At 42.5% G+C, this 26,242-nt stretch overlaps 1 protein-coding gene across 1 annotated transcript in view; it reads left to right on the top strand.

Annotated features, from left to right (window-relative positions):
* TSPAN2 (tetraspanin 2) overlaps nucleotides 1-26,242 on the top strand; it is a 56,904-nt gene that overhangs the window by 23,992 nt on the left and 6,670 nt on the right. Inside the window, exons 4-7 of the mRNA XM_034641754.1 lie at nucleotides 3,420-3,517; nucleotides 5,318-5,392; nucleotides 6,684-6,782; nucleotides 8,027-8,098. Coding sequence (XP_034497645.1) covers nucleotides 3,420-3,517; nucleotides 5,318-5,392; nucleotides 6,684-6,782; nucleotides 8,027-8,098 — 344 coding nt within the window. The remainder of the gene's footprint in view (nucleotides 1-3,419; nucleotides 3,518-5,317; nucleotides 5,393-6,683; nucleotides 6,783-8,026; nucleotides 8,099-26,242) is intronic.

The raw sequence follows: 26,242 nt of genomic DNA, 5'->3' as shown, positions 1-26,242 counted from the left end.
GGCTCTGCAAGCCCTTTTCTCAAGGAGGAAGAAAGAGCACCCTCCTGACATTTATAAATTGCAAAGTGAGCAGCCTTTTCGCTGAGAGTCCCCATGCTTCGGAGTTCCCACTGGACCTGTGCCAGCGGAGTTAGGCCGTGCACTTTGGAGCCAACTCCCTAGCTCGGTGCCAGGGTCGCCCCTCACCGAGCTGTGCAGCGTCTGGCAAGTGTCTTACATTCTCTGTGTCTCAGACTCCCCCGCTGTGAAATATGAACCCTGATATGCCACAGGCCTCACAGGGGAGGGCGTTCGCGGGAGAGCGCAGCACCTGCCGTGTGGCTTGATTATGGTTACGGAGGTAGGTTACCGGTTTCCTCGGTGAAGGAGGAGGCGCGATGACGGGGCGGATGCAGGGAAGACAGGTAGAGGGTTGAGCCGTTTAGATGCCCTGTAGTCAGAATGAGAGAATGGCCGATGGCACTGAGGCTTCTCGGCGGCAGGTTCCTGCGCTGATGCCTGTCAAGTGCACGGTGCGGATGCTGCACAGAGCAGGCTGAGACGTCAGGAAGTGGCGGTTGTCCCCTAATGCTGAATGACTCTGTGACTCAGACACGTCAAGCTCCACCCCAGCGCTCAATACCGACAGCTGAGCCTTCACCTTCCCCATACGCGAAGCCCCGTCCCCTAGTCTAGAGACAGGCCAAGTATGTGCCCCCAGGGCAAGCTGGGAGGGAGGAGAGCTGCACAGAGGCAGAGGAAAAACAGTCCTAGATGAAAAATGCTCATTAGCCAACTATGTAAAACCATCTGCTGCCAGAAAGCCACGGAAACTGATGACCATGCCACTCTCCAGTCCCCAAAAGGGGAGAACCATTTTAAAACGAGTTGATAGGGACAAGGATTTCTGGTTGCAGGGGAGAGAGGCCTCAGGAATTGGAGCTGCTGGGTCCGTTCAGCGTGTTTTTGCTCTGAGCTCTGGGATTCCGATAGCCTAAGAATAGCCTGCTATACAAATAAGCAGATTTTCTTGGGGACGTCAACACCTGTGCCCTCCTCGGCCCCGTGCCTATGTCCACCGCACCCCAGCCTCCTCAGGAGCAGCCCTCTTTCCCGCATTCCGGACCCTCAGGAACCCGTTCTCCGGGTGAGCAGCCCCGCGCTCATCTGCCTGACCTGGGGGGAGCCCAACCCCGGGCGGCTTTGGGAGGTTTGCTGACATGTATTCCTAGCATCGATCTCTCAGCAAAGATGGGCAATGGCAGACAGCTAGTCTGGTCAAGAATCCTGTCTTGTGCTGGGCACCGTCTAGATGGGGGGATAAGGTTAGTTGGTGGCCTTCACATCTGCAGAGAAAGACAAGTACGAGAACCTGCAAAGCACAAAATAGAAAAGGGCAGGGCTGGGTCGGGTCCTGGTGAATTCCCCGGGGGCCAGAGCCCAGGCCAGAGAAGGATCCAAATGGGCCCGGTCCCTGGGCTGTAACTCAGCACCGTCTGTAGACTGTACACACTTGCAGTGGGAAATCACTGTAACAACGCAGTCCCCCCGTGAGACATTTTGTGAGGGGACTGACGAAGGTGGCAATGCTGCTGCCTGCGGCCTGATTGAGCAGGATGAAAATTGGGGCTCCAGGCCTGTGTGTCCTGCCTGGAGCCCTCATGCCTCTCTGACTCCCAGTAGCAAAACAGAAATAGAACCCTTGCCTCATCTAACAGGCTTGTTCGAGAAGCCAGTGAGATGATGGAAATGAAAAAGCTTTGGAAAATAAAAATTTTAAAACAACAAGCTGTGGAGCCAACAATAGCCCTGTTTTTATGACGGCATCATTTCTCTCGTGACCACATCCATTCCACATGAACTCATTCTTTTAATGAAAAGGAAAGGGGAGGAAGGGGCCAAGCTGGCAGGGCAGGAGAGAAATACCTGCCACGGGACTGCAGACGCAGCAGGGCTTCCCCGTCCCCGTCCCGGAGGCCCTGAGAAAAGTCTGGGTGGCTGGGTGGTACAGGAAGGGGAGCAGCCTGGCCTGCCACCCATCTGTGTCAGGGACCTGACAGATCTGCCCACAAACCACCAGCAGCACCCCAGAGGGGCCCCCCCAGAGGCACCCCGCGGGCACGCTCAGGCTTTCCCCACAGAGGTGGACCGCCACCAGCGCCCCACCCTTTCAGAGAATGGGAGGGGTTTCCAGGTGACTCATATGAATAAAATGCAAAAAATAAAATAGGGACAATTAGCATTATTCTAAGCAAGTCAAGAACTGGGCGTCATATTGTGTTCTAACTTATCTCCAGATCAGAAAAGGAAATAAGAAAGGGCTTGGCTTCATTCTCTCAGAACAAGAACATTTCTGTGCTTTTCTTTCTCTGTGAGAGCAACGGTTCCTATGGCTTGACTTCAGTAGTAAGGGAAATTAGCGCCCAAATTAAGGCTGCTGTCGTTGCTGGACAGGCAGGGCAGGTGAGGGTAATGGTGATGGGACAGCTTTAGAGGCAGATGAGTATTTTTATCCCAGCTCTATGATCTTGAGCAAATCGCTTAACCTTTCGGGGCCTAGTTTCTCTAGAAAATGGATATAATAATGGTACCTTGCCTCATGAAGATTAAATTAATAAATCTGTGCCAGTTGCTGTGCTGGCAAAAATAAGCCCTTAATAAATGTAGCTAAAATTGTATTAGTAACAATGTTTGGTGTGTCGCCTCCTCTCCTTGGCTATTTTCTTGGAACACTGCAACCTCCCCTGTGCCCAGCACGCACGGTGATGCCCTCTAAAGTTGGTGATTCTCACAAAACTTTGTGGCCTTATTGCTGTGCCCCTTCCCCCGCCCTGCTCCGAAACCAGAGCCTCCCTCTTCTGTCCGCTGTGTCCCCGCTTCCCCATCTGGGCAGACCATCAGCCCTCTTCCCTCCTGGACACTTTGTCCTCCGGGCCTCTCCTGTGATGGAGACAGCCATTAATTCCAGAGTGCCATGAGAGCCCACGGGGCTCCTAGGGAGGTGTGGGTTTGTGTCCCGGCTCTGGTTCCCTCTCCTGGCCGTCCCCGGACTCAACTGCCTCACTTTCACGTAAATGATAGTAATAGCCACTTTACAGGGGCGGTAGAGGTCAGAAAGGAGAAGTGCCTGGCATGTGGGAGGTGTGTGGAGGTGATTCAGAGCATGCGCTGTGGGACTCCTGAGCCTTGCCGCTCAGGTGATGGTGAGGAGGCCCCTTCACCTCTGCAAGTACCAGCTTTCTCTGTTCCCTGGGATAACTGTAGCCCCCGCCTATCAGGATCCCTGTGCAGGTTCGGTCAGGTGCATTCAACAGGTGTTACCTGTTACCTTATCAGCAGGGGCTGTGACACCTCCCTCAGCAGGGGTCGGACGCCTGGCCTGGAGCGGCAGGGAGCCAGCCAGCCCAGTGGTCAGCGGCTCCTCTGTCTCTTCCCCGCAGGGCTGTATGTGCTGGTGGGAGCAGGGGCCCTGATGATGGCCGTGGGCTTCTTCGGGTGCTGCGGAGCCATGCGGGAGTCGCAGTGTGTGCTGGGATCTGTAAGTGGGGCATTGGGGGAGGGAACTGGTCTGAAGGGGCCCGGAGGTCTGGCCTCCAGCGCCAGCGCCTGGGGCCCACTGAGACCTTGGCACTCACTCCCTCTTCCCTGAGTCTCCGTTTCTCCATTTCTTGCTTAAGAATAATATTATCTTTGTCCCTGCCTCATATGGAAAGTATGAAAAAAATGAGATCATTAGTGTGAAGATGTTTGGGGAGGAAAAGTGTCTAATAATTATAAGGGGTAATTATGATTGTTCTTTCAAAATTATTTCACAGGGAGGGAGGCAGCTAAGGTTCCTATAGGCAGGGAAGGGCTGTTAACTAGAAGAAAAGAATTGCTGTTTGAGATCAATAACTTGACCAAACATCCCTCTTGTGGTTTATTTTAACAAGCAGCCTCTGACTTAAAAAAAAAAAAAAAAAAAGAAAGAAAAGAAAAGAAAAAAGAAAAGAAAAGAAAAAAGAAAGAAAGAAAAAGAAGAAGAAAAGAAAAAAAGACTGAATTTCAGTTACTGCTATACAGCCAATGCCAGAGTGACCTGAGAGAAACAAGGAGAAGGGAGAGGGGCCGGGAGAGAGAAAGATTTTGTCTTTCTCCACGAGGGGTCAGAAACAGCGATTTTAGGGGGCAGTCTCCCCTTGGTCATTGCGATCTTTGATTTCTAACTGTGGCTGCTTCTCATCTCTTGCTGGGTAAAATCTCTAACTCATGTCCTCAGTCCTCCATTCTTCCTGTCTTTCCCCTCTTGTCAAGCATCCTTGTTGTTGGTCACTGAACACAGAGCAGACCCAAGAGACCAGAACAGAAATCCATCCGGGAGGGCACCCCTCACCGCCACTCCCGCTCCCCAGAGAAGCCTCACAGCCCGCACAGTCTGGGCCACACCTTCCCCAAGCCCAGGCCCCACCAGTCCCTTCCTATCTCCTGGCCTTGTTTACACCTTTAGGGAATCTCTTTGGTGCATAAAATTCATTGAGCACCTAGGAGCCAGGCACTGTTCTAAGTGGCGGGATTTCTTTATCACTACCTGAAATTATCTAACTCACTTTTTTATTGCTTTACTCATTTATCATACTTCCCATTTTCTTTTTTTTCTTATTATGTTCAGTTAGCCAACATATAGTACATCATTAGTTTTCGATGTAGTGTTCAATGATTCGTTAGTTGTGTTTAACACCCAGTGCTCATCCCAACATGTGCCCTCCTTAACACCCATCACCCTGTTACGCCATCCCCCCACCCCCTCCCTTCTGTAACCTTCAGTTTGTTTCCCAGAGTCCAGAGTCTCTCATGTTCTGTCTCCCTCTCTGATTTCTTCCCATTCAGTTTTCCCTCCCTTCCCCTGTGGTCCTCTGTGCTATTCTTTATGTTCCACATATGAGAGAAACCATATGATAATTGTCTTTCTCTGCTTGACTGATTTCACTTAGCATAATCCCCTCCAGTTCCATCCATGTCAATTTTAATGGTAGGTACTCATCCCATTTTTTAATATGAGGTCCGTGATAGCAGACACGTGGGAATCATATCTTATTCACCACTGTGTACCCAGTGCCGAGGACAGTGCCTGGTGCAGGGTAGATGCTTAATGAACAATGGCTGAATGAATCAATGAGCAAATGAATGAATGAACAAACTACAGGGGACTGGGGGTAGATGCTTCCTACCAGGTCAATTCAAACTAATAACCTTGCCTAATGTGTGTTTTTTTTTTTTTTCAAATGGAACTAGCATTAAAGAGGCCAAATAATTTGAAAGGTATTGAGTTAATGAAGTGAGTATTTTCTCTCCTCTACAGTTCTTCACCTGCCTACTGGTGATATTTGCTGCTGAAGTAACCACTGGAGTATTTGCTTTTATAGGCAAGGGTGTAGTAAGTAGAAATTACAGTTTCTTTTTACGATGGTTAAAGTGTTTCCTTACGGCAAAGGCTATGAGACTGGTACACTCACAATGATACTGGAAAACTAAATAACCCCCACAGATATCCTTTACACAGAACTTTTTAACCTGAAAGTGTTGTGCAGACCTGTGCATATTGTATGTGTAAGTGTGCATACATTTACATGCACACATTTTTCTGAGGAGATAATTCATAGCTTTCATGAGATCTATAAAAGAGTCTATGATTTCTTTTAAAGGATCTCTAGTTTAAGACGATTCCATTTCTAACGGGGAAGTGGGTAGATTGCACACATGAGAAAGAGGGATGGAGAGGAACATGCATTTTCATCCCTTGTTAGACTGTCATTTGTCCACAGGGCTTGGCCTGAAAAAAGGCCACGTCATCCTCAAAGACTAAAGCCTGACCTGCTGCTGTGTGCTAGTGAGACCAGTTTATTTAAATTGGTGCTCAAACGATAGGTGTCCAAAATAGGTTATCAAGAGAACCCACAGAGGATTTGACCTTTTCAGAAGGGACACACTGTTAAGACACATTGTGGGAAAGAAGGGCATGAAAAGGAGGAAGAATGGAATCTTAAGTTTACTTCATTTCACATAAATTCATGTACTATCAGTATTGTGTTTATGAACTTTAGATTTTTTTTTAAATGGTAAACGTGTAAAATAAGTAAATATCACCTCCTTTGGAATATTTCTAAAGTAGTTGGTTCTGTTTATAGGTTGGAGGAATTGGATCTTAGGACTTTTTGAGACCACTATGGATGTCAGATCGCATGCCTTTATACCAGAAATACGTTGTCTAAGTTTCATATGATATTTGTATACTGAACCAGTTTTCCTTGGTCATGAACATCTTTCAAACGACATCATGAATAGACTTGAGTATTTTTAACCAGTAGGGTCCCAAGCATGCGTAAGTCCCCACCCTAGTTGTACGTCAGAATCTCCCAGGTGGGCCCAGGGATCTGGGGGCTGATGGGTGCTGATGTCCATTCAGGCTTGAGAACCTCTGGTCTAAGAAATCTTTCTAGTCTATGAAAGTTATCCTTGGTTAGTCTATCCTTCCATCTCCAAAAGTGTCTGAGAAACTCCTGAGTCTGTAACCTGTCCCATATATGCAGAATTGTCTTAAAATACAGATAAGCGCAGGGAAAGGCTGTATTTTCCAAGGGTAAGGAAGAGGGGGTTTCTCTTGATGAAAGGAAAATGTTTGAAACTTCCCACTCACTGTCCCCTTGGTTTCCTGGCATTTTTTTCAGGCTATACGACATGTTCAGACCATGTATGAAGAGGCTTATAATGATTACCTGACAGACAGGGAGAGGGGAAATGGGACTCTCATTACCTTCCACTCAACAGTAAGTAACTCTACTTCTTCCTTAAAATCGTTACCTTCTAAAGATCATTCGTTAGCCAGGTTCCCTCTCATCACGTGGATTAAAGATCAGAATACATTTGGTGACATGAAGCTGTATTTCAGCCCTCGCAGGAGCCGCAGCAGGCACTCTGTGTAGAGCCTAGAAGAGGAAGAGGCCTAGCGCAGAGGGTTCAGGAGAGGAAGTCAGGCAATGTGCCCCAGAGAGACAAAAGAGCACAAGTAAGAACCCCCAGAAAGCAGCCCGAGTGAATACCAAGGTCTCTCAGAAGGTGGCCTACTGGTGTAACAGAAACGGCCTTGACCTTCAAGATGGGAACGCTCCTTTCTAGCTGCAGCTGCGCCACTGAGCGGCTCTGTGACCTTGAGCAAGCTCCTGGTCTCCCTGATAATCGCTCGGCTCCCCATTTGTAAAATGAAAGGACATGGAGATAGCCATGCTCCTTGTATCCTGGAACATTCCGTGGGACTGAGCTATCAGTGCAGTGCTGAGGGCTGCTCACAGTTAACCAAGGAGGGCGTACAGAGGAGATAGGCCAGGCCCGAATCCTAACCCCAGCAATATGGAGAAGTGGCTATGAACTCCTGGGCCAAGTGCTTTCAGGTAGCCCCATTCTTGTTCATCAGGGGAATGTCCTGGAAGGTGCCAACCATTTCTTCTGCTCAGTCTCAGCTGCCCCACAGGCATCAAGCAGCACACACTCTCCTTTGTCCTTGAGGGGCCAGCCATAAGACAGGACACCTGTTTACTGGCCAGCCTTCGGGCCCTGGCCTTTCAGCCCCTGGGGTTTATTTACTGTGGTCACGTCTCCTCTCCGTGCCAGGATGTCTCCAGTTAATGAGCCCTTCCTGAAGCTCATAAAACTTTAGCTACTCAGCAGGTTAAATTACTCCCAGGCTGGAAAAAAAAAAATCTAAAGACCCAATTCCTGTCTAAAAAACAGCAATTTACACAGACACCATCAATTGGCTTCTTGCTTTGTTTGGGTTGCCTTGAGCCACTTCCCATTGTAAAACTCAGAAAACTTTACAGAAGTCCTTTTCTTGTTTTGCTAGCATGATTATGTGACTCTTCACCATCTTTCTAGAAATGGCAGTTTGAGTTGCAGTGACTGGGTCCCCTAGCTGATTTGCTGCTCCATCCCCCGGTCCTCAGCAGTGATGCCCAGACTTGCAACTCCCACTTCTCCCTCCTGTGCCCTAAAAACTCTTTTTCTGACTCTCTAGTTTCAGTGCTGTGGAAAAGAAAGCTCTGAACAGGTCCAACCCACATGCCCAAAGGAGCTTCTAGGGCCCAAGGTAAGCTTCTCTACCAGGGTCCCTATTCTACCTGTTGTGTAAGATTGTTCTAGCCCGTGGGGTGACGGGTGTGATTCTAGGAGGCCCTCTCCCAGTGGCTTCTGTGCATCAGCTATCTTCTTTGTAAACTAAGTGACGCAATGCTGAGTCCCGGTCTCCTGGTACCATGGGAAATGATGGTATGCTGACTTGCCCATAACGGTGCGATTGCTATGTGGTTAATTAAACTTGCCAGGGCCAGGGGTGTGAACCCTGAGAAGGTTGCCCCCCACCTCTCTGTGGAAGTCACTGATAAAGGCTTAATTAATTAAGTGCTGTGTGTCGGGCACTGTGCCGGGTTCTGAAAATTCTAAGATGAAGAATGGGTCTCTTGTGTCCGTGGCCTTGCAGACTGGTCAAGGGAGATGGTTCTGTCCCTGGCCTGTACAGGGTACAGTGGAGACAGAGGTATTAGGAAAGCTGCACACGGATTGGAATCCTTGAACTGCGTTTTGACAAGGGAAGGTCATCTCAGGCCCAGAAAGCAGCAGGAAGAGAGGCGTGGCAGAATGGAACTCGAGATCAGCAGGAAAAGAGGGACTGCAGAGGGGATGGTGAGGGACGTGCTTGGGGAGGTAGACAGAGGCATGATTTTACACCTGGCAGTTTGGGAAAGGTGTTGCTTTTAGGGGATTAACATAGTCAGTCGTGCATCCTAGAAACAGTTCTCAGGCGGCTGGTGTGACAGACGGTTGGAGAGTGGTGGAGGGAGGCCACTTCAGTGGCACTTGTGGTCACCGTGGCAGGAGAGGATGAGGAGCTAACACAGGTGACGAGAAGTGGGAAACGAGAGGAAGCAGCAGATTCAGAGACATTCAGGGCTGGAATCCGCAGGCCTCTTACATGTGAGTGGGGAGTGGAAGGGAGGAGGTAAGACTTCAGACTTCTGCTTGGGCAGAATGGGTGGGTAGAGGCTCTGCTCCCCATGAGAGGTGACTATAAGGAAAGGAGCAGATCCTGGGGTGGTTTGGGTCAAGTTTGCCCTTTAGATGCCGTGGGACTTACACGTAATCTGAGCTAAAGATAAGTGTAAAAATCCCAGCACAGTGATGGTAGCTGAAGGCACAGCAGCGGAAGGGAACCCCCAGGGAGATTGTGTGGAGTAAGGTAGAGGTGCGCTGAAAACCCTGTCATTTAGGGGGAACGCAGAGGACAAGAAGCCAGAAGACTGGGAAGGAGGAGTCGAACCGGGGAGAGTCCAAAGGCAGTGGTGCCTGGGAAGTGAAGGAGATGGTTTGTCTGTAGAGTCCAATGCGAGGAAGAAGACAGAAACATGAAGGCTGGGAATAATGTGTTGAATGTGGTCTTAGGAGATCGTTAGTGGTGTTTGCTGTGCGATTTCAGTGAAGGGGTTGGGGAAAGCAGAGCTACAATGTGGGAAATAAGGGGGGGGGAATATGAGACTGTGGGGACGATGACATGGAGGCTCTCAGCGTGCAGCTGTGAAGGGACTGATGAGGTCTTCACTCCAGCTTGTGTCGAGAGTCCTACATTGAACACTGCTGACTCCCTGTGAGCTGGAGCACAGCCGCTGCCCTCAGTGTCCTCACCATCTGCTGGACAGACCTGCAAGGGGGCCAGCACCACACACGGACCCGCACTAGTAAAGCTTCATGAGAGGGAGCACCGCACACTCAACAGGGGGCCTGCGATTTGAAGGGCTGCAGGAGGCCCTCCTGATGTGATTCGTTTTTGTTGTCGTTTAAGTATCATTAACATACAGTGTTAAATTCGTTTCAGATGTATAACGATTCGATACTTCTGTACATTACTCAGGGCTCATCACAAGTACACTCGTTAATCGCCTTTGTCTATTTCACCCAATCCCCCACCCACCTCCCCTCTGGCAACCACCAGTTTGTCTTCTGTATTTAAGAATCTGTTTTTTGTCTTTGTTTTCTTTGTTTGCTCATCTGTTTTGTTTCTTAATTTGTACATATGAGTGAAAGCATATGGTATTTGGCTTTCTCGGACTGTGTTTCTCTATTTCACTTAGCATTCTACCCTCTAGGCCCATTCATGTTGTTGCATATTTCAAGAGTTCGTTCTTTTTTATGGCTGAGTGATGTTCCATTGTGGATATATACTACTTCTTTATCCATTCATCTCTTGATGGACATTTGGGTTGCTTCCATATTTTCGTTATTATAAATAATGCTGCAATGAACATAGGGTGCCATATATCTTTTCATATTAATGCTTTTCTTTGGGTAAATACCCACTAGTAGAATTGTTGGATCATATGGTATTTCTATTTTCGATATTTTGAGGAGCCCGCATACTGTTCTGCACAGTGGAGGTGACATTCCATTGTGGTTTTGATTTGCATTTCCCCGATCATGAGCAATATTGAGCATCTTTTCAGGTGTCTGTTGGCCATCTGGATGTCTTCTTTGAAGAAATATCTATTCAAGTCCTCTGCCCATTTTTTAATTGGATATTTGGTTTTTTGGTATTGAGTTCTACAAGTTCTTCAGATAGTTTGGATATTAACGCCTTATCTGATACACCGTTTGTAAATGTCTACTCCCATTCATAGATTGTCTTTTTCTTTTGTTGATTATTTCCTTTGCTGTGCAGAAGTTTTTTATTTTGATGTAGTCCCAATAGTTTATTTTTGCTTTTGTTTCCCATACCTCAAGAGACATAACTAGAAAAATGTTGCGACAGCCAATGTCACAGAGATTACTGCTCATGTTTTCTTCTAGGAATTTTATTTTTTCAGGTCTCATATTTAGGTCTTTAATCCACTTTGAGTTTATTTTTGTGTATGATGTAAAAAGGTGGTCCAGTTTTCCAGCACCATTTATTGAAGAGACTATCTTTTCCCCATTGCATAATCTTGCCTTCTTTGTCATAGGTTAGTTGACCATAAAAGTGTGGGTTTATTTTTGGACTCTATTCTGTTCCATTGATCTATGTGTCTTTTTTGGTGCCAGTACCATACTGTTTTGATTATTGCAGCTTTGTAGTGTATCTTGAAATCTTGGATTGGTTTTCTCCAGCTTTGTTCTTGTTAGTCAAGATTGCCTTGGCTATTTGGGGTCTTTCATGGTTCCCTAGAAATTTTAGGATTATTTATTCTCATCCTGTGAAAAATATTGTTGGTATTTTGATAGGGATTGCATTAAATGTGTAGATTGCTTTGGCTAGTATGGACATTTTAACAATATTTGTTCTTCCAGTCTATGAGCATGAAATGTCTTTGTGTCATCTTCAGTTTCTTTCATCAATGTTTTATAGTTTTCAGAGTACAGATCTTTCACCTCCTTGGCTAAGTTTATTCCTAAGTATTTTATTATTTTGGGTGCAATGGTAAATAGGATTGTGTTTTCCTAATTTCTCTTTCTGCTACTTCATCATTAGTGTCTAGAAATGCAACAGATTTCTGTATATTGATTTTGCATCCTGCAACCTTACTGAACTCATTTACCTATTCTGGTAGTTTTCTGATGGAGTCTTTAGGGTGTTCTATGTATAATATCATGTCATCTGCAAATGGTGAAAGATTTATTTCTCCCTTACTAGTTTGAATGCCTTTATTTGTTTTTGTTGCCTGATTGCTGTGGCTAGAACTTCTAGTACTAGGTCGAATAAAGTGGTGAGAGTGGGAAAAAAAAAAAAAGAAAAAAAAATGGTAAGAGTGGATATCGTTATCTTCTTCCTGATCTTAGAGGAAAAGCTCTCAGTTTTTCACCCTTACGTAAATTTCAGCTGTGGACTTGTCATATATGGCCTTTATTATGTTGATATATGTTCCCTCTAAACCTACTTTGCTGAAGGTTTTTATCATGAATGGATGTTGTATCTTGTTAAATGCTTTTTCTGCATCTATTGAGGTGATCATATGGTAAAACCTTTCTTTCACTGTAGTGATATATCAAGTTGATTGAGTTGTGAATACCTTGCATACCAAGGATAAGTCCCACTTGATCATATGGTGAATGATTTTTTTAATGTATTGTTGGATTTGGTTTGTTATTATTTTGTTGAAGATTTTTGCATCTTTGTTCAACAGAGACGTTGGCTTATAGTTCTCTTATTTTGTAGTCTCTGTCTGGTTTTTGTATCAGGGTAATGTTGACCTCATAGAATGAATTTGGAAGCTTTCCTTCCTCTTCTATTTTTTGGAATAAGTTGAGAACAGGTGTTAATTCAGGGAGCCTGGGTGGCTCAGTCAATTAAACATCTGACTCTTGATTTCGGCTCAGGTCATGATCTCAGGGTCCTATGATCAAGCCCCACATCAGGCTCTGTGCTGAGCATGGAACCTGCTTAAGATACTCTCTTTCTCTCTCCCTCTACCCCTCCCCCCCACTCATGCAGGCTGTCTTTCTCTCTCTCTTTCAAAAAAAAAGAAAATACTAAAAAAAAAAAAAAAAAAAAAAAAAAAAAAAAAGGATAGGTGTTAACTCTTCTTTAAACAAGTGGTAGAATTCACCTGAGAAGCCATCTGGTCCTGTACTTTTGTTTGTTGGAAGTTTTTAAATTACTGATTCAATTTCATTGCTAGTATTCAGTCTGTTCAAATTTGTTTCTAGGAATTTATCCATTTCTTCTAGGCTGTCCGATTTGTTGGCATAAAATTTTTCATATTCTCTTATAATGTTTCTGTGATGTCAGTTGCTTTTTCTTCTCCTTTTTTTCTGATTTTATTTATTTGATGAGTCTTCCTTTTTGATGAGTCTGGCTAAAGGTTTATCAATTTTATTGATCTTTTCCAAGAACTAGCTCCTGTTTTCATTGATCTGTTCTACTGTTTTTTTTTTAGCCTCTGTTTCATTTATTTCTGCTCTAAAGTTTATTATTTCCTTTCTTCCACTGGCTTTGAGTTTGGTTTGTTTTCTTTTTTTCTAGATCCTTTTGTGTAAGTTGAGGTTGTTTGAGATTTTTCTTGGTTCTTGAGGTAGGCATGTATTGCTATAATCTTTGGTCTTAGAACAGCTTTTGCTGCATCCTGAAGATTTTGGAACATTGTGTAATCATTTTCATTTGTCTCCATGTATTTTTTAATTTTCTTTGATTTTTTGGTTGACTCATTCCTTGTTATTTAGCCTCCATGTATTTGTGTTCTTTCCAGATTTTTTTCTTGTGACTGATTTCTAATTTCATACTGTTGTGGTCGGAAAATATGTATGATATTATTTCAATCTTTTTGAATTTATTGAGATGTGTTTTGTGGCCTAACATGTGACCTGTTCTGGAGAAATGTCCTGTATACACTTGAAAAGAGTGTGTATTCTATTCTTATTGGATGGAATGTTCTGAATATATCTGTTAGGTCCATCTGGTCCAATGTATCATTCAGAGCCACTGTTTCCTTGTTGATTTTCTGCCTGGATGATCTATCCATTGATGTAAGTAGAGTGTTAAGGTCCCCTACTATTATTGTAGACTATCAGTTTCTTCCTTTAAGTGTGTTAGTGGTTGCTTTATGTATTTGGGTGCATAAATATTTACAATTGTTATATCCTCTTGTTGGATTGTTCCCTTTATCATTATGTAGTGACCTTCCTTTGTCTCTTATTACAGTCTTTGTTTTAAAGTCTATTTTGTCCAATATAAGTATTGCTACCCCAGCTTTTTTGCTTCCATTGGCCTGATAAAGGTTTTTCTAGCCCTTCACTTTCAATCTGCATGTGTCTTTAAGTCTGAAATGAGTCTATTTTAGGCAGCATGTAGATTGGTCTTGTTTTTTTATACATTCAGTCCCCCTATATCTTGTGATTGGAGCATTTAGTTCATTTACATTCAAAGTCATTACTGATAGGTATGTACTTATTGTCATTTTGTTACTTGTTTTATGGTTATTTTGTGGTTCATCTCTGTTCTTTTTTTCTTTTTGCTCTCTTCCCTTGTGATTTAATAATTTCTTCTGTAATTTGCTTGGATTCCTTTCTCCTTATGTTTTGCATATTATTACAAGTTTTTGATTTGCAGTTACCGTTAAGCTCACACACAACATCTTATGCACATAGCAGTCTATATTAAGCTGGTGGTCACTTCAGTTTGAACCCATTCTAAAAGCACTAAATTTTCACTCCCCCTTCTCCACATTTTATTTATGTGATGTCACACTTGACATTCTTTTATTTCATGAATTCTTTAATTTTTACAGATATAATTGATTTTACTGCATTTGTGGTTTAATCTCTGTACTGTTTTTATAAGTGATTAATCTACTACTTTTGTTTGTTCGTATTTACCTGTGAAATTTTTGCCTTTCATAATTTTCTTACTCCTGTTTATAGCCTTTTCATTCCACTTAAAGAACTCCCTTTAATGTTCCTTGTAAGTCTGATTTTGTGGTGATGAACTCCTTTAACTTTGTTTATCTGGGAAACTCTTTATCTCTCCTTCTATTCTGAATTATAGCCTTGCTGGGTAGAGTATTCTTGGTTGCAGGTTTTTTCCTTTCAGCACTTTGAATTTTTCATGCCACTCCCTTTTGGCCTGCAGAGTCTCTGCTGAAAAATCAGCTGGTAGTTTTATGGAGTTTCCTTTTTTTTGTAACTGTTACTTTTCTCTTGCTGCTTTTAAAATTCTCTCTTTATCACTACTTTTTGCCATTTTAATTATTATGTGTCTTGGTGGGTATCTCCTTGGGTTCATCTTGTTAGAGGCTCTCTGTGCTGCCTGGACCTGTTTCTTTCCCTATATTAGGCAAGTTTCCAGCTATTATTTCTTCAAATAAGTGTTCTGCCCCCTTTTCTCTCTTCTTCTTCTCTTGTATTCTTATAATGTGAATTTTATTATGTTTGATGATGTCACTGAATTCCCTTAACCTGTTCTCGTTTTTTTTTCTTTTTGCTCTTCAGCATGGCTGCTTTCCATTACCCTGTTTTCTAGCTTTCTGATCCATTTTTCTGTTTCCTCTAATCTACTTTTGATTCCCGCTAGTGTATTTTTAATTTTGGTTATTGAGTTCTTCATCTTTGATTGGTCCTTTTTTCTTTTTCTCTTTGTTGAAGATCTCAGTGAGATCCTCCACTCTTTTCTCAAGTCCAGTGAATATAACCATTGCTCCGAATTCTTTATCGGGAATGTTGTTTATATCCATTTCATTTAGTTCTTTTGCTGTGTTTTCATCCTATAATTTAAGATGTTTTCTCCTAATGTTGTGTGACTCTCTGTTTGCATCTATGTATTAGGAAAGTCAGTTATGTCTCCTGATCTTGAAAGTGGTGGCCTATGAAGAAGAGGTCCTGTAGCATGCTGCAGTGCAATGTCCCCTCTTCACCAGGACTGGGAGCTTCAGGGGTGTCTTCTGTGTGGATTGCACAGGCCCTACTGTTCTGGATGAGCCTTGTTTATCTTCAGTCCAGACGACTTCAGTGGGCCACTTTGCCTATGGTTGACAGGGTTTGGTCCCTATGCTGTTACAGGGTCAGTCTGGGGCCACAGTGGGCTTATTCAGTGTCAGCAGTCAAACCAGATGTCTGCCCTCATCCCATCTACTGAGGCTGTGGTCATGCCACACTGCAAGGCACTATCTCTGCCTTGTCCCCTGAGAGGCTTTCATTGGTGGGTGGGGCCTGCAGTCAGACCAGATGTCAGTTCCCAATCCATCTGCTGATGCTGCTGTGACCATGAACTTCAGGGCTGTCTTCCTGTGAGGTCCCAAAGAGGCTTTTGTTGGTGGGCAGAGCCAGTAATGAGATCAGATGTCTGCCCCCAGTCTGTCTGCTGGAGCTGCAGATGCACTGATTGGCAGGGCCCGCTCTTTAAACCACCAGTTATAAGGTTTCGCTACTGGGACTACAGCTGAAATGGTGGGTATGGTTATCTTCCCCTCTTCCCTGGGCAGGAGTTACTTTGGAGTGGTGGAGTCCCTGCCTGGGCTGATTGAAGGTTGAGATATGGCAGGAGCCACTCTGGAGGGACTCCTGCCCAGTGGGGCTGGTTGAATGGGGTGGACCCAGGTCCACAGGGGAACGCAGAGGCAGGCAATGTGGCAAGTGTTCTCACTGGTTCCTGTAGGTATCTAGGTATTTCGGCTGGGGAACAAGGTGAGAGAAATGGTGCCCACCAGATCTTTTGTTCTTGGAAACATCTCCTAAAGATCCCGGCTCCTCCCGCACACGTTCTGAGATGTAAATAAATCTTTTTCCCGTATACCTCAGGTACTTTCCAAACTGCTGCTTCTAAGCTGTATCTCAGTAGGCCTGTTCGTTATGCTGGCTCTTTAAGGATAATGACTCAGTTTCCTATCACCCTCTGGCTCTCCCAGAGCAGAGCATGCTGATTTTTAAAGTTCCTGGTGTTAAGCCCCACTGATTGTAAAAACTCTCAAAATTAAGCCCCTCTGGTTTTCAAAGCCAAATGTCACAGGGACTTATCTTCTCAGTGCCAGTCCCCTGTGCCTGGGATGCCTGGGATGGGGTCTGTCTCTCTCCTTTCTCCATGCTTGTGGTGCCCCTCCTGATTGTGGTTAGTCTAACCAGGGGTTTCTTTCCCAACAGCATCTCTGCCCTCGCTATCCTTTTCAGTGTAGCCTCCTCTCTGTGATGAACTGTGGAAAGCCTGTTCTGCTAGTCTTTGGGTTTTCTGGGTTGGTTGCATGGATGTAGCTATTATCCAGGTGTGTCCATGGGAGGAGGTGAGCTTAGGATCGTCCAACTCTGCCATCTCTCCAGAAATCCTCTCCCCTGATGTGATTCTTGGGATGAATGTTAAAGGATGAATTGGAGTTTAGCAAACAAAAGAGAAGGGTATTCCAGGTAGAAGAGATAGGGTAAAGGCATGGAGGCAAGAGAAGGTAGTGGTATCCAGAAAAGTGCCAGCAGTGGGGAGTGACTGAAAGCTCAGGTGCCTGTGGATATGAGTCCTTCAAGGAGGAGGGACCTGTTCTTGAAGAGCCTTGAATACTCTTGTGAAGCCAAAAGTCTAGATTTCATGCTGTATGCTTAGGAAAGCACCAAACGTAGGATCTGGGATGGGATTTGCATTTTCCTGAGTTTGCTGTGGTAACAGTTTGGAGGATTGATGGCAAATGAATAATCTGGAGCCAAGGAAACCAATTGGGAAGGTTGCTATCTCATTGTCAGCCAAAAAATGTTAACTGGTAACAAGCTGGACTGAGCACCAGGAATGGAGAGAAGGCCATTTAGAAAGTAAAATCTATAGGGGCGCCTGGGTAGCGCAGTCGTTAAGCATCTGCCTTCGGCTCAGGGCGTGATCCCGGCGTTCCGGGATCGAGCCCCACGTCTGGCTCCTCCGCTGGGAGCCTGCTTCTTCCTCTCCCACTCCCCTGCTGTGTTCCCTCTCTCGCTGGCTGTCTCTCTGTCACATAAATAAATTAAAAAAACCTTTAAAAAACAAAAAAAGTAAAATCTATAGGACCTGGTGACCAGACCAGTTAGACATGAAAGAAGAGGGATAGATACCAGCAGGATAGATAGTATCATTTATTGAACTGAGGACTAGAGAAGGAACAAATTTTGGAGAAAAGAAAGTGAGTTCAGTGCTTAACATGGTAATTTTGAGGAACCAGTAGAATTTCCAATTGGAAATGTCCAATAGACAGAAAATCTAGCTTGCAGCTCAGGAGAGAGGTTTGGGTGTCAGTACTTTATGGGAATCTTAAAGCTGTAGATAAGAATTTGATCCATTAGGTTTGGAAAAAAGAACGGCAAGGATAGAATTACAGGGAACAAGAACATTTAAGGATGAGGAGAAGAAGAGCTGCCAAATAAGAAAACTAGAAAAAACAGACACACATGTGAAAAGACACATGGTGGGGGGAGGGATTGGTCACCAGGGTCAGGTGCTGCCACTGAGGTCGGCTCTACATTTATCAATATCTATCTTATGCCTGGCACTGCAAATACAAAGATGAATGATACGAAGTCCATACTCTTGAGGAACTTGCAGTTTAACAGGAAAGATAAACACAGAAATGAATAAAGTACAGGAACAGAAATATGCACAGAATGTACAAGTGCTATGAAAACACAACGGATTCCTTAGTAAGGCCAGAGGCTGGAGGGGTCAGGGGAAAGCTGACTGGAGCAATGATGCCTCAGCTAACTCTTCGGTTAGCTGAAAATGGAAGCATTGGACAGGAAAGGCTAGAGGGAGATCTGCCTGCAGAGGAAATAACAGAAGCAATGGCACAGAAGCAGAAAACATGACGGTTTGTATAGGGAACTAAAAGTCCAAGGATGTCCAGTAAGATAACTACTGAAATGTTGACAGGACTGAGCATTTTAAAAAGGTGCCTTGATGTCAGGGGCAGAGTGAGGACAGAGCCCATACTGCATGAAATGAAATGTAAGGAATAAGGGTGCTCTTTCAAGTAGTGTTAGGACAAAAGACAGGAAAAGAGAGTTCAGAAAAGATGAAATCCAAATTACCATTAAACACACAAAAACATAGGCAATTAATAGCAATGTTTAAAAAAATGCAAATTAAAGAGCTGCCATTGTTTAACCTATGAAATTGGCCAAGGTTTTTTATTCTTATGAATTATATACGATGTTGGCAAAAATTATATGAAACGAGCATTTTCAGAGAAATCGGTACAAAATTTTTAGAGGTCATTATGACTATAAAATCAGTGAGTTAAGAGAGCTTGCTAAGATGGCAGAGTAGGAGGACCCTGACCTCACTATGTTTACAGCTGGATATCACCCACATCCAAGTCTACAAACTGGAAAGCAATCCAAAGACTGACAAGACAAACTGCAGAACTAAATATAGAGAAGCTGCATCTGAAGGGTTGGGAAGGTCAGAAAGGCAGAAGGAGAGTGCCTGCAGGAGGGAGGGAGCCGCACATGCAGATAGGACAGAGAAATGGACTCATGCACCAGGGAGCTCATACAGGGAAGACTAATCCCCATAACGTTTCACTTTAAAAACCAGAGAGGCTAAATTCCATGAGTTTGTAAAACCTGTGGGACTTGGAGCCTGGAGCTGTAAAAGTCAGCTGACTCAGCACTAGGCAAGCTGGGAGGGTGAGAGATAGCTGGGTTACCATCATTAAAGAGCAGCCTGTATGGAGAGGCAACATGAAAATAGCAGTTTACACAATGCCAGGCGAAAACAGGAGACAGATCTGTTCATACTGATTTCAGAGCATGTTGGGTGACTTCGAAAACAAAGGAGTTGGCAGGTGCCATTTTCCTCCACCACCCACCAGCATAAACACAGAGTCACTTGCAGGAAGCAGGACTGCACAGATACTTGCAACCTAACCTGCTAGCAGTGCACCATGACCGCAAGATCTCCTGAAGACTCACCCACTCCAAGCCTGCTAACCTTGGCCCTGGGCTCAGAGCAAATTTTGTTAAAGCTGCCTGCACACCTGCCCAGCCTCTGAGTGCCCAACGGCTGCACCATGGCCAGCTGAGTACCCCTAGCCACCATCATGTGCCAAGTCACAGCTGCATACCAAGCCCAGCCTCATATCCCTGGCTGACCTGGCACATAGTCCCCAGCTACCAGAGTGTTTCGGGGGTCCAGCATAGGACTAGTGGCCCAACACAATATTGCTAACACTGCCACCCTACTCCCAAGTTTTCCCTGGTAGGCATGCCCACTCAGAGTTGGCCTCCCTGGGTCCCAGACACCACAGAGAGCAACCACAACACACAACAGGCAGAAAGCCAATGTAGATGATTGCATGGAAAGAAAAGGTGACTCAGACACAACAACAACGTAAGCAACACACACAGGATACTCTCCTGAAGTGCCAGGACCTCTTTTTTTATAAAAGAGCAGTTTCAAGAACAGAAGACACAACTGACTGTCTTAACACCCAAAAACGGACAGAGAGTCAGACGAAATGGGGAGACAGAAATTTATCCCAAATGAAATAAAAAGACAAGGCCGCAGCCAGAGATCTAAGCAAAATGCATATAAGTAACATGCCTAATAGCATATTTAAAGCAGTGATCATAAGGATACTCAATGGACTTGAGAAAAGAGTGGAAGACCTGAGTGAGACCTTAGCACAGAGATGAGGAATAACATAGCAGAGATAAAGGATTCAATAAACAAAATGAGAAACATGCTTGATGGAACGAACAGCAGGATGAAAGAAGCAGAAGAATGGATTAGTGACCTAAAAGAGTAATGGAAAGTAATCAAGCTGAACAAAAGACAGAGAAAAGAATTATGCAAAACGAGAATAAACTCAGGGAACTCAATGACTCCATCAAACATAATAGCATTCCTATAATAGGAGTCCCAGAAGAAGAAGAGAGAAAGGGGGCAGAAAATTCATTTGAAGAAATAATAGCAGAAAACTTTCCTTATCTGGGGAAGGAAACATATCCAGATCTAAGAGACACAGACAACTCCCATCAAAATCAACAAAAGCAGATCCACACCAAGATATATTATAATTAAATTGGCAAAATATAGTGATAAAGAAAAAAAAATTTTAAAGCAAGACGAAAGAAGTCAGTACGAGGGAAAACCCATAAGGCTAGCAGGAGATTTTCCAGCAGAAACTTTCCAAGCCGAAAGAGAATGGCATGAAATATTCCAAGTGCTGAATGGGAAAAATCTTCAGCCAAGAACACTCTATCCTAGAAGAATATCATTTAGAATAAGAGAGATAAGGAGTTTCCCAGGCAAAAACAAAACAAAACAAAAACCGGGGCATTCATGATTACTAAACCAGCTCTGCAAGAAATATTAAAGGGGACTCTTTGAGTGATAAAGAGAGACCAAAAGTGACAGTATAGAGGTAGGATATACAAAAGGGGGAAGAAATGAATATTTCTGTAAAAAATCAGCCCAGGAACTCTTACAAAAAGGACATAAAATATAATAATATAATAACTTATAAAAATATGGGGAAGAGAGGCAAAAATAATCGATTCAAACTTAAGCAACCATCAGTTTAATATAGACTGCTATATGCAGAAGAGGTTATATACAAACCTAATAATGGTAACCATATGTCAAAAACCTCTAATAAATATGCAAAAAATAAAGAGAAAGAAAGCCAAATAATCCTAAAGCAAATCAGCAAACCATAAAAGAAAGACAAAAAAGTTTCAGAACAACCACAAAACAAATAATAAAATGACAATAATTACACATCTGTCAATAATTACTTTGAATGTAAACAGACTAATCAAAAGACACAGGGTGACAGAATGGATTAAAAAAGCAAGATTCATCTATATATTGCCTCCAAGAGACTCATTTTAGACATAAAGACACATGCAGATTGAAAGTGAGGGGACAGGGAAATGTCTGACATACAAATGGATGTCAAAAGAAAGCCGGGGTAGCAATACTTAAATTAGACGAACTAGATTTTAAACCAAAGACTGTAACGAGACGAAGAAGGGAATTATATCATAATAAAGAGGACAACCCAACAGAAGATATAACAATTGTAAATATTTATGCTTCCAACAAGGGAACACCTAAATACATAAAACAGTTAATAAAAAACATAAAGGAACTAATCAATAAGAATACAATAGGAGGGGACTTTAACATCCCACTTACAACAATGGACAAATCATCTAAACAGAAAATGAATAAGGAAACAATGGCTTTGAATGATACACTGGACTAGATGGGTTTAACAGATATATTCAGAACATTCTATCCTAAATTTTTTAAAGTGCACAGGGAATATTCCCCAGAAGAGATCACATATTAGCCCACAAAAAAAGCCTCAACAAATTCAAGATCAAAATCATACCATGCATATTTCTGACCATAACGCTATGAAACTAGAAATCAATCACAAGAAAAAATCTAGAAAGACCACAAATACATGGAGATTAAATAACGTGCTACTAAACAATGAATGAGTCAACTGGGAAATAAGAAGTTAAAAAGTACATGAAACAAATGAAAATGAAAACAAATGGTCCAAAACCTCTGGGATACAGCAAAAGCAGTTCTAAGAGGGAAGTTTACAGCAATACAGACCTACCGCAAGAAGCAAGAAGAATCTCAAATAAACACCTAACTTCACACCAAAAGGAGCCAGAAGAAAACAAACAAAACCTAAAGGCAGCAGAAGAAAGTAAATAATGAACATTAGAGCAGAAATAAATGAGATAGAAGCTAAAAAACAATAGAACAGACCAATGAAACCAGAGCGCTTCCTTGAAAAATCAATAAAATTGATAAACTTCTAGCCAGACTTACCTAGAAAAAAGGAGAAAGGACTCACAATAGATCACAAATGGGAGAGGAGAAATAACCAACACCATAGAAAAACAAACAATCTTAAGAGAATATTATGAAAAACTATATGCCAACAAATTGGACAACCAAGAAGAAATGGATAAATTCCTAGAAACATATAACCTCCCACAACTGAATCAGAAAGAAATTTTTAAAATGTGAACAGACTGAATACTAACAATGAAATTGAATCAGTACCTTAAAAAGTCCCAAAAAACAAAAATCCAGCACCAGATGGCTTCCCAGGCAAATTCTATCAAACATTTAAAGAAGAGTTAATACCTATTCTTCTCAAACTATTCCAAAAATAGAAAAGGAAGGAAAACTTCTAAATTCATTCTATGAAGCCAACATTACCCTGATACCAAAACCAGATGAAACACCACTAAAAAAGAAAACTACAGGACAGTATCCCTGTAGAACATGGACGTAAATATTCTCAACAAAAATACTGGTAAACCAAATCCAACAATACATTTAAAAAATCACTCACCATGATCAAGTGGGATTTATTCCTGGGCTGCCAGCGTGATTCAATATTCCCAAATCCTTATCACATCAATAAGAGAGAGGATAAGAACCATATGATCAGAAAAAGCATTTGACATAGTATAACATCCATTCATGAAAAAAACCGACAACAAAGTAGGTTTAGAGGAAACATACCTTAATAATAAAGGCCATATATGGAAAAACCCACAGCTAACACCCTCAATGGGGAAAAACTGAAAGCTTTCCGCTAAGGTCAGGAACAAGACAAGGATGTCCACTCTCACCACTTTTATTCAAAATAGTACTGGAAGTCCTAGCCGCAGCAATCAGACAATAAGAAATAAAAGGCATCCAAATCAGTAAGAAGTAAAACATTCATTATTTGCAGATGATATGATACCATATATAGAAAAACCTTAAAGACTCCACCAAAAAAACTGCTAGAACTGAAAAATTCAATAAAGTCTCAGGATATAAAATCAATGTACAGAAATCTGTTGCATTTCTGCACACCAATAATGTAGCAGCAGAAAGAGAAATTAAGAAAACAGCCCTATTTATAATTGCATCCAACATATTAAAATACCTAGGAATAGACCTAACCAAAGAAGTGAAAGACCTGTACTCTGAAAACTGTAAAACACTGATGAAAGAAATTAAAGACAAGGCAAAGAAATGGAAAGATATTCCGTGGTTATGGATTGGAAGAACAAATAGTGTTAAAATGTCTGTACTATGCAAAGCGATCTACACATTTAACGAAATTTCTATCAAAATACCAACAGCGGTTTCAACAGAACTAGAACAAACAATCCTAAAATTTGTATGGAACTACAAAAGACCCTGAATAAGTAAAGCAATATTGAAAAAGAAAAGCAAAGCTGGAAGCATCATTATTCTGGACTTAAGTTATAGTAATCAAAACAGTATGGTACTGGCACAAAAACAGACTCATAGATCAATGGAACAGAATAGAAAATCCAGAAATAAACTCACAACCAAAAGACCAATTAATCTTCAACAAAACAGGAAGAATATCCAATGGGAAAAAGTCTCTTCAACAACTGGTGTTGGGAAAACTGGACAGCAACTTGCAAAAGAATGTAACTGGACCATTTTTTTACACCATACACAAAAATAAACTCAAAATCTATGAAAAACCTAAATGTGAGACAGGAAACCATAAAAAATCCTAGAAGAGAGCACAGGCAGTAATTTCTTTGACATTGGCCATAGCAACATTTTTCTAGATATGTCTCTTGAGGCACGGGAAATAAAACCAAAAATAAACTATTAGGACATCATCAAAATAGAAAGCTTCTGCACAGCAAAGGAAACAATCAACAAAACTAAAAGGCAGCCTACAGAGTGGGAGAAGATATTTGCAAATGACATATCTGTTAAAGGGTTAGTATCCAATAAAGAATTTACCAAACTCAACACCCTCCCCCCAAAAAAGCAAATAATCCACTTAAAAATAGGTAGAAAACACGAACAGACATTTCTCCAGAGAAGGTAATACAGATAGTCAACAGGAACGTGAAAAAATGCTCAACATCACTTATCATGAGGGGAATGCAAATCAAAACTACAATGAGATATCACCTCACACCTGTCAGAATGTCTAAAACCAACAACACAAGAAAGAACAGGTGTTGGTGAGGATGCAAAGAAAAAGGAACCCTCATGTACTATTGGTGTGAAAGCAAACTGGTGCAGCCACTGTGGAAAACAATATGGAGGCTCCTCACATAGTTAAAAATAGAACCGTCTTATGATCTAGCAATGGCACTACTGGTTATTAACCCAAAGAAAATAAGAACACTAATTCAAAGTGATACATGCACCCCAATGCTTATAGCAACATTATCAACAATAGCCAAAATAAGAAAGTAGCCCAAGTGTCCGTCAACTGAATGGATAAAGAAGATACGGAATATTATTCAGCCATTACAAAGAATGAAATCTCCCCATTTGCAATGACATGGATGGAGCTGGAGAGTATAACGCTAAGCAAAATAAGTCAAGAAAGACAAATACCGTATGATTTCACTCATGTGGAGTTTAAGAAACAAGCAAAGGGGAAAAAAATAGAAAAATCAAGAAACAGACTCTTTCATTTTTAAGATTTTATTTATTTATTTGACAGAGAGAGATAGCCAGCGAGAGAGGGAACACAAGCAGGGGGAGTGGGAGAGGAAGAAGCAGGCTTCCAGTGGAGGAGCCCAATGCAGGGCTCGATCCCAGAACGCTGGGATCACGCCCTGAGCCGAAGGCAGAGGCTTAATGACTGAGCCACCCAGGCGCCCCTCAAGAAACAGACTCTTAACTATAGAGAACAAACTGATGGTTACCAAAGGGAGGGGAGTGGGGGATGGGTTAAATAGGTGATGGGGATTAAGCAGTGCACTTGTGGTGATGAGCACAGGTGACGTACGGCAGTGTTAATTACTGTACTGTACACCTGAAACTGATATAACACTGTATGTTAAGTAACTGGAATTAAAATTTAAAAAGACCAGTGAGTTAAGTATGTTCATGCTCTCCTATTTAGAAATTCCACTCCTCGATTTATTTTAAGGAAAAGAAATCAAAGATATGGTATCATTGCAGTGTTATTCATAAGAATAAAATACTGAATAGGCCATTAATATATAACAATAGGGATTGTCTAAATTATGTACTATCATGATGAATTGTTTTACAACCATTAAAAGCCACTATTTCTAAGAATTTTTAAAGAAATTAATTTTGAAGTCACAATTTTAAATCTAAAAAACACATAGTTGGGTATAAAGAATGAACTAAGTGTGTGTTTGTGTTTAAGAATACACCAGGGGTGTCTGGGTGGCTCAATCAGTCGAGCGTCTGACTTTGGCTCAGGTCATGGTCTTGAGGTCCTGTGATGAGCCCCACATTGGGCTCCATACTCAGTGGGGAGTCTGCTTGCCCTAGTCCCTCCTCCTGCTCCTCCCCCCCCCCCCCCCCCCGCTCATGCTCTCTCACTCTCCCTCAAATAAATAAAATCTTAAAAAAAAAAAAAAAGAAAAGAATATACCAATAGGGGTGGCTGGCTGGCTCAGTTGGTAGAGCCTGCAACTCCCAATATTTGGGTTGTGAGTTCAAGCCCTGCGGTGGGTATAGAGATAACTTCAGAAAAATAAAATCTTCAAAAAAAGAAAAAGAATACACCAACAGTGTTAGTGATTATCTTTAGTGTAAGAATACAAGTATGTCTTATTTTTTTTTTTTAATCTGCAGTAGTTTCCCCTTATCTGCGGGGGTTTGTGGCAAGACCCCAGGGGGTGGCTGAAACACGAATAGCACCAAACCCTATATAATCTGCCTTTTTTCCTGTACATACATACCTACGATAAAGTTTAACTTATAAATTAGGCACAGTAAGACATGAACAATAAGAATAAAAGAAAACAGTCATAATCATATACT

The sequence above is a fragment of the Ailuropoda melanoleuca genome, chromosome 2 (assembly GCF_002007445.2).
Source record: "Ailuropoda melanoleuca isolate Jingjing chromosome 2, ASM200744v2, whole genome shotgun sequence".
Taxonomy (NCBI): Eukaryota; Metazoa; Chordata; class Mammalia; order Carnivora; family Ursidae; genus Ailuropoda; species Ailuropoda melanoleuca.
The sequence above is the reverse complement of the archived record's forward strand: the minus strand, read 5'-3'. Positions and strand labels throughout refer to the sequence as shown.